Source organism: Phoxinus phoxinus (genome assembly GCF_949152265.1).
Source record: "Phoxinus phoxinus genome assembly, chromosome: 3".
Classification (NCBI taxonomy): domain Eukaryota; kingdom Metazoa; phylum Chordata; class Actinopteri; order Cypriniformes; family Leuciscidae; genus Phoxinus; species Phoxinus phoxinus.
Window position 1 is genome coordinate 14881895 of NC_136878.1, and position 14706 is coordinate 14896600.

The 14706-nt window shown below is 36.8% G+C and overlaps 1 protein-coding gene across 4 annotated transcripts in view; it reads right to left on the minus strand.

Moving 5' to 3' along the window:
* The window catches only part of abca2 (ATP-binding cassette, sub-family A (ABC1), member 2), a 61100-nt gene that overhangs the window by 8710 nt on the left and 37684 nt on the right, over window positions 1-14706 (minus strand). For all 4 annotated transcript variants that reach the window (XM_079608500.1, XM_079608499.1, XM_079608498.1 and 1 more), the window contains 24 exons: window positions 14521-14680; window positions 14197-14325; window positions 13932-14099; window positions 13663-13759; window positions 13138-13311; window positions 12528-12630; window positions 10547-10661; window positions 10231-10421; window positions 9953-10103; window positions 9638-9842; window positions 9360-9518; window positions 8163-8343; window positions 7778-7990; window positions 7495-7691; window positions 7088-7267; window positions 6223-6398; window positions 6016-6136; window positions 5646-5927; window positions 4461-4673; window positions 3082-3184; window positions 2616-2941; window positions 1283-1496; window positions 212-317; window positions 9-120 (listed from right to left, as the gene is read on the minus strand). In XM_079608500.1, the coding sequence (XP_079464626.1) occupies window positions 9-120; window positions 212-317; window positions 1283-1496; window positions 2616-2941; window positions 3082-3184; window positions 4461-4673; window positions 5646-5927; window positions 6016-6136; window positions 6223-6398; window positions 7088-7267; window positions 7495-7691; window positions 7778-7990; window positions 8163-8343; window positions 9360-9518; window positions 9638-9842; window positions 9953-10103; window positions 10231-10421; window positions 10547-10661; window positions 12528-12630; window positions 13138-13311; window positions 13663-13759; window positions 13932-14099; window positions 14197-14325; window positions 14521-14680 (4076 nt within the window). The remainder of the gene's footprint in view (window positions 1-8; window positions 121-211; window positions 318-1282; window positions 1497-2615; window positions 2942-3081; window positions 3185-4460; window positions 4674-5645; window positions 5928-6015; window positions 6137-6222; window positions 6399-7087; window positions 7268-7494; window positions 7692-7777; window positions 7991-8162; window positions 8344-9359; window positions 9519-9637; window positions 9843-9952; window positions 10104-10230; window positions 10422-10546; window positions 10662-12527; window positions 12631-13137; window positions 13312-13662; window positions 13760-13931; window positions 14100-14196; window positions 14326-14520; window positions 14681-14706) is intronic.

A 14706-nucleotide genomic window follows, 5' to 3' on the forward strand; every position in this document is an offset into this window, starting at 1 on the left:
GAACTCACCGTATGCAGCAGGGTTGCCTTTACTTCTGGGCAGATTGGCTCTGAGGATGGCATTGTTGAGGACATTTAGGTAAGTGGGCATACTGTGATACCCTTTGTTATTGTAAAGCACCTGCAGATCAAGACAAAAACATTAAACCTTTATGATAAAATATTAGTTTTAAAAATGATTTGCTATAAAGGGTAAAGATGCTGGAACTTGCCTGTGAGGATCGCCTCACTGCTATTTTGCGCACCATAGGTTGCGCTTTTCTCCCGAAGGATGCTGGGACAGATTTCTGAATGTTTCCTACAGTAAAGCCTCCATATCTACAGGATAAGAAAATAATAATTTGAGAGGTAAAAAAAAGTCTTAATTTAAAAATAGATGAGAATTGGCCTGAAATAGAAATGTGTCTATTTTCTAATGCATCTTTTTGATCTCATTGTGAACAATTCATCCATGCATGTTTCATAAAAAAAAAAGTAATAATAAAATGTTTTGACATTGTCATTTTGACCAAAACTACATCTTCTTGTAACTTACGTTGGATTTGTACAATAATTTAGTCGAGCTAAAGGCCACCCTTTTCTTAATTGACTTCAAACTCACATTCAGATTTCTTGCTTCCATCCAATCAACAACTGTTAGATTGAACCAAGACCGCCCTACAATTTTTTTTTTTGATAATCCATTTGACTCAGATGTATAATAAAAATAAAAGTATAAAGTATAACTCGGAATAAAAGTTCTGGTGCTACTTCTGTTACATCAAGAGTTTTTTTTTTCTTTTTCTTGATGTCTAGAAATAAAAGTGTTAATACACTTTATAAACAACATCCTGATCCAACCATTCCAAAAAGTAAATTTATCAAAACTGAAATGCACAAACTGCTCATCCAGAAATTAATGGTTTGCAGTGATGTCATAAGGATAAATACACAAGCACATTTACAAATGAGCAATGATATTGTACCACATTACAACATATTCAGTATTCAGCAACTATGCCTGCTAGGTCACTTTGCTTGCATTGCAAAGACGCTCATTAAAAAAATTAACTGAAAATTGGACCTACTGTAGCATCAAACCCACAAATTCAGTGTAAGCGTTTCACATTTAAAGAGGGTGTTTATATAAAACTCAGTACAGAAGCAAAAAATAGCCATCTTAATTCTAAATCTCCCTGTTACAACTAAAGGTCTAAATGACTATGTCTGTGGTGTAAAATACTTTGACAAAACTGGACCTTAGGAAAATAAATACAATTTCCGACACCGTTTCAGAAGATTACCTGTGTAATCTGAGACGATCAGAGGTGTACAGGAGATATTCGGACACGTTGCGACCTGTGATGTCCACCAAGATGTCTCCGGTTACCACCTTCATGAGGGGCGGTCGGCCCCCGACTCCGCTGGGGCAGGAGAAGCCTGTGCCCTGCATGGAGCAGATACAGCGCACCGGCTCTCGGATGGTCAAGGGCAGCGTGGGGGAAGACGTCGCCATTTCTGTGGGAACACAGCAGGGTGAGAGGAACAATACATATTTCACAGCTTCATGGAAAAAGATAGAGTCGGCACACAGGATGTTTCAGAGCAATCTTCATTATGCAAGGAAAATAAATTATTCATTTTTAGCATTAGTCAGCAGATGTGCAGCACAGGAATTATTTTCAGTCATTCCTGATATTATCTCCAAAGTTTTATATCTTTCAGTATGAATCACTTTTTCTCTTTTATATTTTTTGGCTGCCGATCACGATCAGTGTTCATTTTTATAGTTTATTTTTTTGTCAATATTCATTTCATCATATTTATTTATTTTTGACAATTTGACAAGCTGAATAAATACGCTTTCCATTGATGTATGGTTTGTTAGGATATGACAATATTTGGCCGAGATACAACTACCGGTATTTGAAAATCTGCAAAAAATCGAAACATTGAGATCATCGCCTTTAAAGTTGTGCATTTATGTTCGCAATTTTGCTGCATTCACTCACAAAAATAAATGTTTTATATATTTACTGTTGGAAATGTACAAAATATCTTCATGGATCATGATCTTTACTTAATATCCTAATGATTTTTGGCATAAAAGAAAAATATACCTGTGCGACTTATGACTGGTTTTGAGATCCAGGGTCACAAATGGCATCTAATATTAATAGGATACTTCAGCCAAAAATAAATAAATGTATACAGGTTTGGAACAATTTTCATTTTTGGGTGAACTATCCCTTTAATATTTTATGAAACCAAATTAAATTGATCAAATGTGAAAGTTAATTTAGTAAAATTAATGTATTACTTAACATTTCTAATTTTACAAAATACGTATATTTTAAATAAATGCTGTTCTTTTGAACTTTCTATTAATCAAAGAATCCTGAAAAATCAATCATGGTTTTTACAACAACAACAACAAAAAACACCACCAACAACATAAAAACAAACAAACCACAAAACAATGTTTTAAACATTGATAATAACAAGAAATGTTTCTTGAGCACCAAATCAGCATTAGACTGATTTCAAAAAGAAAATTCAGCTTAAAATTAAGTTATAAAATTGCCAACATGTATATGCATATTGAACCATAAACCTGTAAGCACTGTAAACTCTGACCTCGGACAGTAGTAGGAGGAGCGGCAGTGTAGTTCCAAAGGCCATCTTCAAAATGTGCCTCTGGGTCATCAGAGGGGGCAGGAGAGGGTGGCGGGGGCACAAAATTGGATAAAGGCACACCCTGTGTGAAGGAATCCAGGCACATAGAGTCAAAGTAGCGGGCTGCTAGGGTTTTGGAGTTGTTGGCGTATGGATTCAGAGTTTGAGCCAATTGGTCCAGAGTGCTGTTGAAGGGAGTTTTCAGTACACAAGTTGCACCAACTCCAGAGGGTAGACGCAGGGTGTTAACAATCCTCTGTGGGTCTGCGTCTGGAGAAAGTTTACTCCTGAAGCAAACAAAGGTTGAGAAGGATTGAGAGAGACGATGTGTGTGTGTCTTCATTTTACTTCAGCAATACAATCAGCAACAAAGAAGTCTTTAGATATTTAAAATGTTATTTTACTGTACAATGACCCTGTGGCTGACCTGTACTGAAGTCTGTCTTCATTGGCATAAGGGATGAAGTTTCCACGAGGCTGCGTGTAGTTGTGATACTGAGATGGAGACAGAATCAGGGGAGGAAGGTCACCTACAGAGCCAAAGAGAGACCATCAGAACAGCCTTCACTCAAGCCTAATTAAGATCTGCATCATTTTAGTGCCAGATAACAAATGCTCTGATTGAATCATTCAATTAATCTTCATAATCATATATTCAAAATGAAAATGCCCCGTATAATCGTTTTTTTTTTTTTTGTGGTTCTTCCATTTGGAGAGCATTTAACGCATTTACTTGATCAAAACTATAGTAAAAACAGGCATACTGTATTGTGAAATATTATTACAATTTTTAATATTGTTAAATGATATGAAAGTTTAAAACAACTGTTTTCTATTTTAATATTTTAAAATGTAAACAATTCCTGTAATGGTAAAGCTGAATTTTTAGCAGCCATTACTCCAGTCTTCAAAGTCATATGAAACAAGAAATATTTCTTATTATTATCAATGTTATAAACAGTTTTTATTTAATTTGGTGAATTAAATATTTTTGTGGAAACTGTGATACATTTTTTTTCAGGTTTTCTTTGTGTTAAAAAATGTTAAAAAGAACAACATTTATTTGAAATAGAATTCTATTTTAACATCATAATTGTCTTTACTGTCATTTTTGGTCAAAACTTTTAATTGGTAGTTTATTCAATATTTTCCCCTTGAATTTCCAACAAAAATAACTATATTGTGATGTAACGTAAAATACTTTGATATAAATTTCAACACGGTCTTTATTGATTTTAGAAACATTAAGAGACCCCCTGATATGATTGTAAACCGCTTTGGGTGTACATGAAAGCGCTATATAAATGCCTCATTCATTCTATTCTATTCTATTAACGTGACCTTTCAAACGTGATTACGTAATGCATGAATGAGAGCTAGTGCAAGATGAGCATTTGTGGTTAAAAGTACCGGTATATAAATAGTCGTCTTTTTATATATATATATATATATATAGAAAATGACAGATTGTTTCTCTAGATACAGTAGGACCCTTATTCCTCGGCTGGGATCATGTAGAGCCTTTTGAAGCTGCACTGAAACTGCAATTTGGACTTTCAACCCATTGGTCCCTGTTGAAGTCCACCATATGGAGAAAAATTCTGGAATGGTTTCCTCATTTTATTTTCGACTGAAGAAAGAAAGACGTGAACATCTTGGATGACATTAGGGTTAGTAAATTACCAGGAATTTCTTTTTCTGGAGCGAACTAATCCTTTAACAATATATGTGAAAGCCAAACAATAAGCAATTCCTGTAACCATTGACCTTGATATAAAATTACAAGGTGCCCTGTGTCTTTCTTACCAATCTCAGGCACAGATAGAGCTACAGTCATGGCCACACAGACGAAGAAAGCAGGCAGCAGGATCTGTGAGAGAATGCCCTTGGTGTTCCTCTTCGCACAGTGAAACCTTTTCACTATCAGCCCGTGAAACTGCCGAAGTTTCAGCCACCAGCCCTCAAGCTTAAAGCTGCCTTGGCCGTCCAGTATTGGTGTCTCTGGAGAGGACTCTTCATCTGGAACACAGAGGGTATATGGTACACTGAGCGGTAGGTAAGCACTTTATCTGTTACCTCCAGGCCCTTTAGAGATGCACTCGTCTCAGAAAGACTTTCGCTTGTCCAGAAGCCGCAAACAGCACAAAGACAAAATGTTCTTTCTAAAAGCCATTGAAAAAAGTTAGAACCACAAAAAGAACTGGTTCCTAATAAGGTTCTACCAACACAACCACCTACTGAGCTATAAATGAAGAAAATATTAATAATTGGGCCTCTCATTTGATTAAATAAAATGTAAAACTTTTCTGTAGTTAGTTAATGCATAAAAAAGAAACCGACAAAGCTAAATAAATGTTTAATTATGTTAATAATTTGTTTCTAATTATTAGGTCTAATCAGCTAAGAATCTTATCTTACCATTTTTTTTCGAAATTACTATGAAACAGTTACAATTTCAAAGTGAATAAATATGGTAATAACATAAATAATTAAATCACACTGGATAACAACAATTAATTATCAATAATCAGGGCTCTCAATCAATGGAACTTTTTTTCTTCTTTTTTTTTTTTTAGAATTCACAAAGACCATGAAACAGTTACATTGTCAAACTGAACCAATGTGTTAACATAAAAAATATATTAAATCACATAATAATAATAATAAATAATTATGGCTCTCAATCAATGAAATCATTTTAAGATACTTAATAAAATGTATTTAGTAAAAGTTTTCTGAAGTAAATGCATTTAATTTTTTTTTTAATTAATGTAATTAGGTTAATTTGTTTCTAATCGTTAGTTCTATTCAGCTAAAAAAAAGTAAATCCCACAGAGCAGAATTAAACAGTTACAATATCAAATTGAATTAATGTGTCAATAACATAATAATAATAATAATATTTAAATTAAATACATTTCATTGAATAATAATAATAATTATTATTATTATTATAAATAAATATTATTATTATTATGCTATTTTCCTCACCTCGGAGACTGGCCGAGTCAGGATCCTGGACATTGTCAAACAGAGGGCAGTAGTCTCCGTAGAAGTCAGAATAGAGGCCCCCTTCATCCCCTCTCACTGAGCCCAGAGAAGAGCCGGACTGTAGGGACGCTTGGCTTGGGCTCAGCCTGGAGCACATCATCAGGTTACCGAGCTCCACCTCTGGCCGGATCACGGCGGCAGCTGGTGCCCCCTCACACTCTGGCCTTCCTAAAAGATTAGAGGGCTTTCCAGCTGACGCTCCACCGGGAGAGTCCTTCATATCTGACAGAGGAAAAAAAGAGAGAGATATGAAATATGAATCAATCCCATGGCTTTAGATGCATTGCTACAGCACTCTTCAACATCTAACCTGCATCGCTGTTCTCCAGTGATAGATCCTCTTCTGATACCTTCAGAAAAACCTCCTCTAGTGTGGTGTCCATCACACCAAAGCTGGTCAAGGCCAAGATATCCAAACTCTGCTCCAGAGCCTGAAGAAAATTCATGTGCCCATCAGCAAATGCTTCATATTCAAATGAATAAACTAAGAATGTCTTAAAACATTGATGGTGTGTACCTGAAACAGCCTCTCGAAACAGCCTTTCTTGACAGCCTCTGACGGTAGGACATAAGAGAGCTCAGTGTTGGAGTCGGACACCAGCAGGCAGGAGGCAACATACTGACGGATGAACTGTGTCACTCTGCTCTCTGAACATGGAGATATCGAAGAGGATGGAGACTGGCTTGACTGATCTGAGAACAAACAAAAACATAATGTGGGACAACGGCAGATGAAAGAGCAGAAGAAGAACTAGAAGATATTTGTGCTGCTCTTTTGATCTTTTAAAACATCAAACTATGAAAGGAGGAACAGGAGAATCATATAAAAAATGTACAGAGATAAAACCGAGACAACAAATAGTAGGTTCACAGAAAAATGTTAAGTGTTTTACATTGTAAAATAGATCTTTACAAATAGACAGAAATAATATAATTATAAAAATGTTATATATTTATAACAGTGGTATTTTAGTGTTTTTTATATTCTATTATAGTTTTATAAATATTTTAATTGAGCTTATGTTAATATTTTCAGTTTTCCATTTTTATTTTTATTGTAAATGTTTTATGTGTTTTGTCATATATACACACACATATATATATATATATATATATATATATATATATATATATATATATATATATATATATATATATGTGTGTGTGTGTGTGTGTGTGTATCAGCTTTATTTCAATTAACAAAAATGTTTATGTTTTAGTTAATAACAGTTAGTTAATAAAAATTATAGATTTTTATAATTTTAGAATATATCAGGGAATTTTGGTACTCATTTATTGACAAGATAGTATTGGGAGAAAATTGGGGAATGAAATAGGGAAATGATGTGAGCTGGACTGTGCAAGTCCACAAAGGAGGATACCTGCAGTGTGCGAGTCACTCTGTTTCTTGACAAGTGTGAGTTTGTAGCCGTCTCCATATGTGCTCTTGAGGAACAGAGGAGAACCGCAGCACTTGAGCTTGCCGTGAGAGATGATGGCAATCCGGTCTCCCAGCAGATCAGCCTCATCCATGTGGTGAGTGGAAAGCAGGATGGTGCGACCTGCTCACACACAGATTCTAGTTTTGGACTGATCATGTATTTGGAAACTGATGCAACATAGACATTACCATTTAAAAGTTTGGGGTCAATACATTTCACAATATTAATGTTTTTACTGTATTTTTGATCAAATAAATGCAACCTTGTTGAGAATAAGAGACGATTCATATTCCCGACCCCAAACTTCTGAGCGGCAGTGTATTTATCATTAGTAACGACAGGATCACCTTGTTTATATTTAAGGATGAGGTCCCAGATTGCTCGACGGGCATATGGGTCCACTCCTGCTGTGGGTTCATCCAAAATCACCGCCCGAGACCCACCTACAAACGCAATCGCCACTGACAACTTCCTCTTCATCCCCCCAGACAGAGTCTGAACCAGACTGTGACGCTTGTTGGACAATTCGAGATCCTCTATCATCCTGTGAATTCCAACACACAGACTCTATGAACTCGGGTATGGGTATGAATGAGTAAGTGTTGGTAAAATGCGAGTGCGTTAACCCACTTGTCCATCTCCTTGCGAATATCTTCCTCAGCCATGCCCTTCAGACGCGAGTAGAACCACAGGTGTTCCTCCACACTCAGCTTGTCAAACAGAACATTGTGCTGGGGACACATGCCCAAATTCTGCCTGATGCGCTCCATCTCTGTGCGGATGTCATGGCCGTATATGGTGGCAGAGCCAGAAGTGGGTGGAAACAGTCCTGTGAGAATGGACCTATGAAAGATTCATTGGATAATAAATACATTTTCTGCAGGACACTTCAGTTTCATACATCCAATTTTAAGCTAGTAGGGTACGACTGTCAGCCTCAATAAAAAGCACAGTATGGGTTCAGAGGGTATCAACCACTCTAACACACTATAAAACGCAATATTCTAACACTCACATAGTGGTGGTCTTGCCAGCCCCATTGTGTCCCAAAAAGGAGACAACCTGGTTCTCATGCAGGTTTAGGCTCAATTTGTTTAGGGCCAGTTTTCTGCCAGTCTTGTAGACTTTGGTCAGTTTGTCTATGCATACCACCAGCGGCAAGTGACTGGGTTCTTCTTCAATTCCACGAGTTTCCTCTGAGCAACAAATAGACATAAATTTAGTAACAAGCTTAAAATTTCGCACCAATTTACATTATTTTAACACAAAACATGCTAACTTTAACAAAGAGTGTAAGCTGATAATGTAAACTAAATGTAAAAGTTTGAAAGATAAACTTTATGTTGACTTGACAAAGCATTGTCTGAAATTTGAAAATTGTATTAAAGTTTGAAGGTCAAGATGGACAGAACGATAGTTCTAGATAGAATGATAGTTAGAAAGATAGAAAAATAGAATGACAGAACACTTGAATGATAGATAGAAAGAGATTGATTGATAGAATGAACGATAGAACACAAGAATGAATGATACAATGAATGATAGAACTCAAGAATGAATGATACAATGAATGATAGATATATAGAATGCAAGAATGATACAAAGATAGAATGAATGATAGAACGAACGATAGAAGGAATAATAGGATTAATGACAGAATGAACGACAGCATGAATAATAGAAGGAACTAACAATAGAACGAATGATAGAATGAACAATAGAACAATTGAACGAACAAAACAACAAACAAACAAAAGAACAAACAATAGATAGAACGATAGATAGAACAATCGATAGAACAAATGATAGAAAGATAAAACGAATGATAGAATGATAGAACAAACAAACAATAGATAGAATGATAGAACTAGATAAAACGAATGATAGATAGATGGAATGATATAACTGATAAAATGAAAATGCAAGCACCACTAATACGCTTACATAGAAAATAAGTATGTTGGCTTGTAAAATATAAATAAAGAACTAAACAGGTTCTACATTTGTTTCAATATATTTTTACATTTTTGGAGGATAATTATCACTTTTCAAAGATTCACTCCTAAGTGTGTCTCCTGGCTCAACTTTTCAAATACACCCCTGATTCATTCAGAATGACTAAGTCAGAACTGTTATCCATTAGCCTACACAGCCCACCATTAATCTGCTATCCCAAAATGTCAACATAACTGATCCGAATCGAGAGTCATACCTGAGCGCCTGTGTTCCATAGCACAAGCCTGGTCCTCCTCCATCACACTCAGCCTGGTCCCGCCAGTCCACGGCCAATCCCATGTCTCTATGCGGCCGCTACCTAACCAATAGGATTTCTGCAAAGGAAAATACCATGGCCGGGGCAGTCCATACATCCCTGGAAAAGAAAAGAAAAAACATTATGGAAACCAAAACCAAATACTGCAACTTTGTTACTGAACAACAAGAACATGGACAGTGTTTGCACTGCACAATAATGACAGCACTGCAGCTTACCTGGATGCACAGCCTCTATATACCAGGTCAACACACCGTATACAATGGCATCAATGGTTAGCATGACCATAGACAGCAGGAGGTTGAAGTCATCACCCTCTACAGGTGATTGGTTGAGAGTGCGCCACTGGATTCCCACTCCAGCAACTTCATACAGGGCAAAGTACTTAGACCCCAGACCGAATGCTGTGGTAGACATCAAAGACTGCAAACACACAGAGAGAGAATCACTCAAGAACTATAGAAGAGCCAACTATCAAACACATTACGTGTCTGTATTGGAACATGGAAGGGATTCACGGGAGGTCTTCATACCGCTATGCACTTCTCAAAGGCAGTGATCTTGTCGTGAGCCACCTCTTCTCTTATGGCCACGTACATGTAGGGCACATAACTCAGAAAGTAGATGATTCCTCCACATGCTGAGGCCAGTTTGGCTTTAGAATACAACACCGACACCAGGAAACTTCCCCAAAAGAAAGCGGAGAGAACATTTACATGATATCAAACATCTTTTGACTGCTATTCCTGATTGAAAAACAATGTAAATAGGATGTGAGGGAGTAAAAGCTAGGTATGGCACGCTCCAGTACCAGAACATGATGGTGGCGACAGCGTAGATTGTGAGGAAGAGCCAGATGATAAAGGGATCGCTGTGGAGGAGAACTTTGCCGTATTTCAGTATGGCAGTGAGGGCCGTCACTGAGATCGAAAGCTGCACGAAGCCTGTGATGAACCAGGCCACCCAGTGCACCGCGTTATTCAAGCCCATCATCTTCATCACCTATGGTAAAACACCTTGCATCAACCATGGCACCACTCTCAATCTCTAGTTTATTAGGGACACTGCTTCAGTTTCTCAGCAGAGGAGTTATTTGTTTTAAAGGACCGGTCAGTCTATTCGCTCACCTCTTTCAGTCTTTGCTCCTTTTCTGCTACGATGTGCTGGATCATCATGGCCACAGAGTAGACCCAGGATATGACCATACACAGAGGCATCATGTGCTCGATAACAAACAGGAAACTGCAAATGGAAACACTTGTTACAACTCCTCACCTCAACCAATTGATACATCACAAGTATAATACACCCTGGAACTACTTATAAACTCCACCAGTACAAAGCTAGTTTTATTAGTAGTGTCTTTATTAATCCCTTGAGAAAATTGTCTTCAGTGGATTTGGACATAGGCATTCTTAAAGAGATAGTTCACCCAAAAATGAAAATTAGCCCATGATTTACTCACCCTCAAGCAATCCTAGGTGTATATGACTATCTTCTTTCAGACGAACACAATCGGAGTTATATTAAAAAATACCATTGCTCTTCCAAGCTTTATAATGGTAGAGAACCAGACAGTTGACGGCAGCCATCAACTTCCATAGTATTTTTTTTCCTACTATGGAAATCAATGGCTATCGTCAACTGTCTGGTTACCAACATTCTTTAAAATATCTTATTTTGTGTTCAACAGAAGAAACTTGAGGGTGATTAAATAATGACAGAATGTTCATTTTTGGGTTAACTACCCCTTTAACACACAGAGAAGTGGACTAAACTGAACTCAAACTTGCCCATTTGATGAGCACCACGGCTCAACACAGTGAAGTTGCCCACGGTTCGGCCATTTAATAACGAAAAAATTCTAAAATGTAAACTACCATTCAAAAGTTTGGGGTCAGCAAGACTTTTTTTGTGTGAAAGAAATTAAAACGTTAAATTAAAAAAATTATCAAGGATCATTTAAATTGATCAAAGGGGACAGTAAGGCCATTTATAATGTTACAAAAGGTCTCCTCTTCAAATAAATGCTGTTCTATTGATATTTTTTTGACAAAGAATCCTGATTTTTTTTTAAACCACAATTTCCACAAATGTTAAGCAGCAAAACTGTTTTCAACATTGACAATAATAAGAAATGTTTCTTGAGCAGCAAATCAGCATATTAGAATGATTTCTATAAGATCATGTGACACTGAAGAGTAAGTATTGCTGAAAATTCAGCTTGCCATCATCGGAATACATTTAACATTTTAAAATATATCAAAAGAGAAAAGGTTATTTTAAATTGTAATAATATTTCAGAATATTACCGGTACTTTATTTTTGGTCAAATAATTGCATCCTTGGTGAGCATTAAAAAAAAACTTTAAAACATAAAAACAAAACAATAGTGTATCTGTATATATTTATGCTGGCAACCTAAACCTATGACCTGAAGGTAGCATCAAAGTCTTGGGAAAGTGGGTACTTATGAGCTAGGAGAAATGTGTAAACTAGTTAAGGATGCATACAAGTTCGCTTGCAGTGGATAGGATTCTCTTCCGTTGCTTTTTTTGTATCACAGTATTGTCTCCAAATGAGCAAATGATACAGAAGGTCATAACAACCAATATGTATAAACTTGTACAAAACATTACAACTTTCTAAATTAGATTTCCTTAAATAGTAGTAACAAACATCATCATCATTTTCCTAAAATCCCACATCTGTTTGGTCTTAAAAGTATTAAGAAGTAGATCAGAAGAATCACACCACGAAATAAACTGTTCTAAGATGAGTCTATGATTGTCCTCTTTCCCCTGAAGGAGACTGACTAATGCTGTGTCATCTGCAAATTTAATGCAGAGTGGAAGCAGAGCGGGAAGGTTGCGTGATTTAGCCTGGAGCGGGGATTTTTTATTTTTTTTAATCTTGGCATCTGTGTTCTCTCTGACTCAGATCATTCAGAAACCACTTCATCATCACATGCATAACACACATTAACACAATGCAACTGAACATCTGCGATTCACCATGTCTTAAATGCAGTGTTTTAGGCCACGAGTAGTCAGCCTAAAAGAGAAATTAATATAAAGTATACAATAAAAAAAGGAAGACTAAGCTCACTCGTCTCTAGTGTAGCATGGATAGGGAAACATCTGCACATAGTTTCCAGGCTCCACAACATCATGGCCCACAAACGTGTTGATGATTGCACGCTCAATCATGTCTAGAAGAGGAAGAAACATCAACACACACCATCAAGTAAACAGGACTGAATTTACACACAGCAGCTTTGCACTTTTGCAATGAGGGAAAGCTTTGATCCGCTTTTCTGAGCTCCTGAATAAGCACAGCTTCCAGAAAAGCCAAACCAGCACTTTATTGACGCGCACGACGCACTAAGCTTTACATAACCAGATGCACTTTTTTTTTTTTTTTACCAGAATAGCTTTCATTTTGAATAAAACATCAACTTCATTCCATGCCAATTCAATACACTGTGGATGTTGTTTCCCAGAGAACTATTTATTGCTTTGTCAACAGTTTTGTAAAATAAATTGCACAAATGGCAGAAATAACACTCTCTAGATGGAAACTAGATCTTTCACTGCCAATAAAATCAAAAGTTTAAAGTGCTCACAGCTTAAGTAGTTTAGAGCAAATACTATACAATATCCGTTTTTCGATATCCTATCCTATGGGTATTCTGACTTTGTAAGTCTTCTTATCATACCTTGGATCCACACAAAGCCGTAAAGGAAGTAGAATTTGCCTCCCGTGTTCGGCCCAGGACGCCAATAAGCTCGGCGGATTTCATTGGTTTTCTCGGTGAAGCTGGAGTTTTGTCGAATCTTATACATAACGTGGGGTGGCAGAGATCCATCTTTATTGGTCTGGAAAATCACACCTAGAGAGAAAGCACAGATTAAACATATGGCTGCTGGCTATTTTTAACAATGTATGACTAAGGGCTAAATGAATCATGAAAATGTGGTTTTAATGGGGAATGGATAGGTCAGTCACACAAAGCTTGTTAAGAAACATATTTATATATAATCATATTTCACCCCAAAATCACAAGAAAAAACAACTATATACTATACTAAAAGTAGAATAAAGACTACAATTTGTGACATTATTTTTAGGACAATTTTACATATTTTTGTTATTTTCCTGCAATATGACCCAGGACATTTTCTAGACAAGTTTTGTTTCAATCCCTTGGGAAAAACGTTTATGAGATCCATTGATCACTTACTTGCAAAGACTGAGACATTGTCCTGGTAGGCCTGGTTCAGTGTGTAATTGACAATGCTATCTTCATCAGGGAAGCCTCTGAAGATATCCACACTGACCTGAGGCATACAGAATCAAAATAAATTTTTCGGCGGATACATTTTGAGAAGAAAAGTCAGAAATATATATTTTCCTACTTTAAGAAGAATGCAATTGACTTTTGAAAATTTGTATTCGTGTTAATTCTATGGAGTGAACATCAAAACACTCCACGGGTTTTCTTCTTCTGACCTTTGACATGAAGTTTGTCCAGCCACAAGCAGCATTATCGATGGTGTGCAGCTGCTCCAGGAGAGTGCTTGTGTTTGGCAGGGTGAAGTTCTCCTCCAGCAGACTGTTGATCAGCTCACTGTCTGAGACGTTCAGCAGTTCATGGTGCCTCTTTAGGTCTGCAATAAACTACGACGTATGGACAAAACAAAAGACATCAAGCACATGCACAACATGAAGTGCTATATAAAAAAAAAAGTTTAACGACTGAAATACAGAATGTTACCTGCTGGAGCCACATCAGGTGATTTTGCAATTTACCCTCCTCTAAGAAGGCCCTTAATTCAGCTGAGATGTTGAGCCACACACGGGCATAGTGAGTCACATTACCCACAAAAGCAAACGTCTCATTGGCCTAAAGAGATAGAAACAAAACTGATTAACCACCTTGGGTCTACAATCTAAATCGAATGAAAGAACGACCAGGAAGTTTTAATAGGTAAACTGGATTCAGGAGGAATTCATCTGTGGGTTTTTTCAGGTTGCAAACCCGATTGCTATGTTATAAATGCTCAGACTTTTTCAACTTTTTTTCAGAGTCTGGACTTGCCTTTTGTATGACCTTGTCCACCTCTGAGCCAATGGGAGAGTAGAGGATTTTGGGATTTGTAGTCATGAGATGGACGAGTAATCCCAGGTTTCTTTGTTCTTTGCTGGTAAAGCCCAGGGAACTCATATTGCCCTGTTTCAGAGCTTCTGGCTCAATAATCCTAACGAAACAACATTAAAAATAATA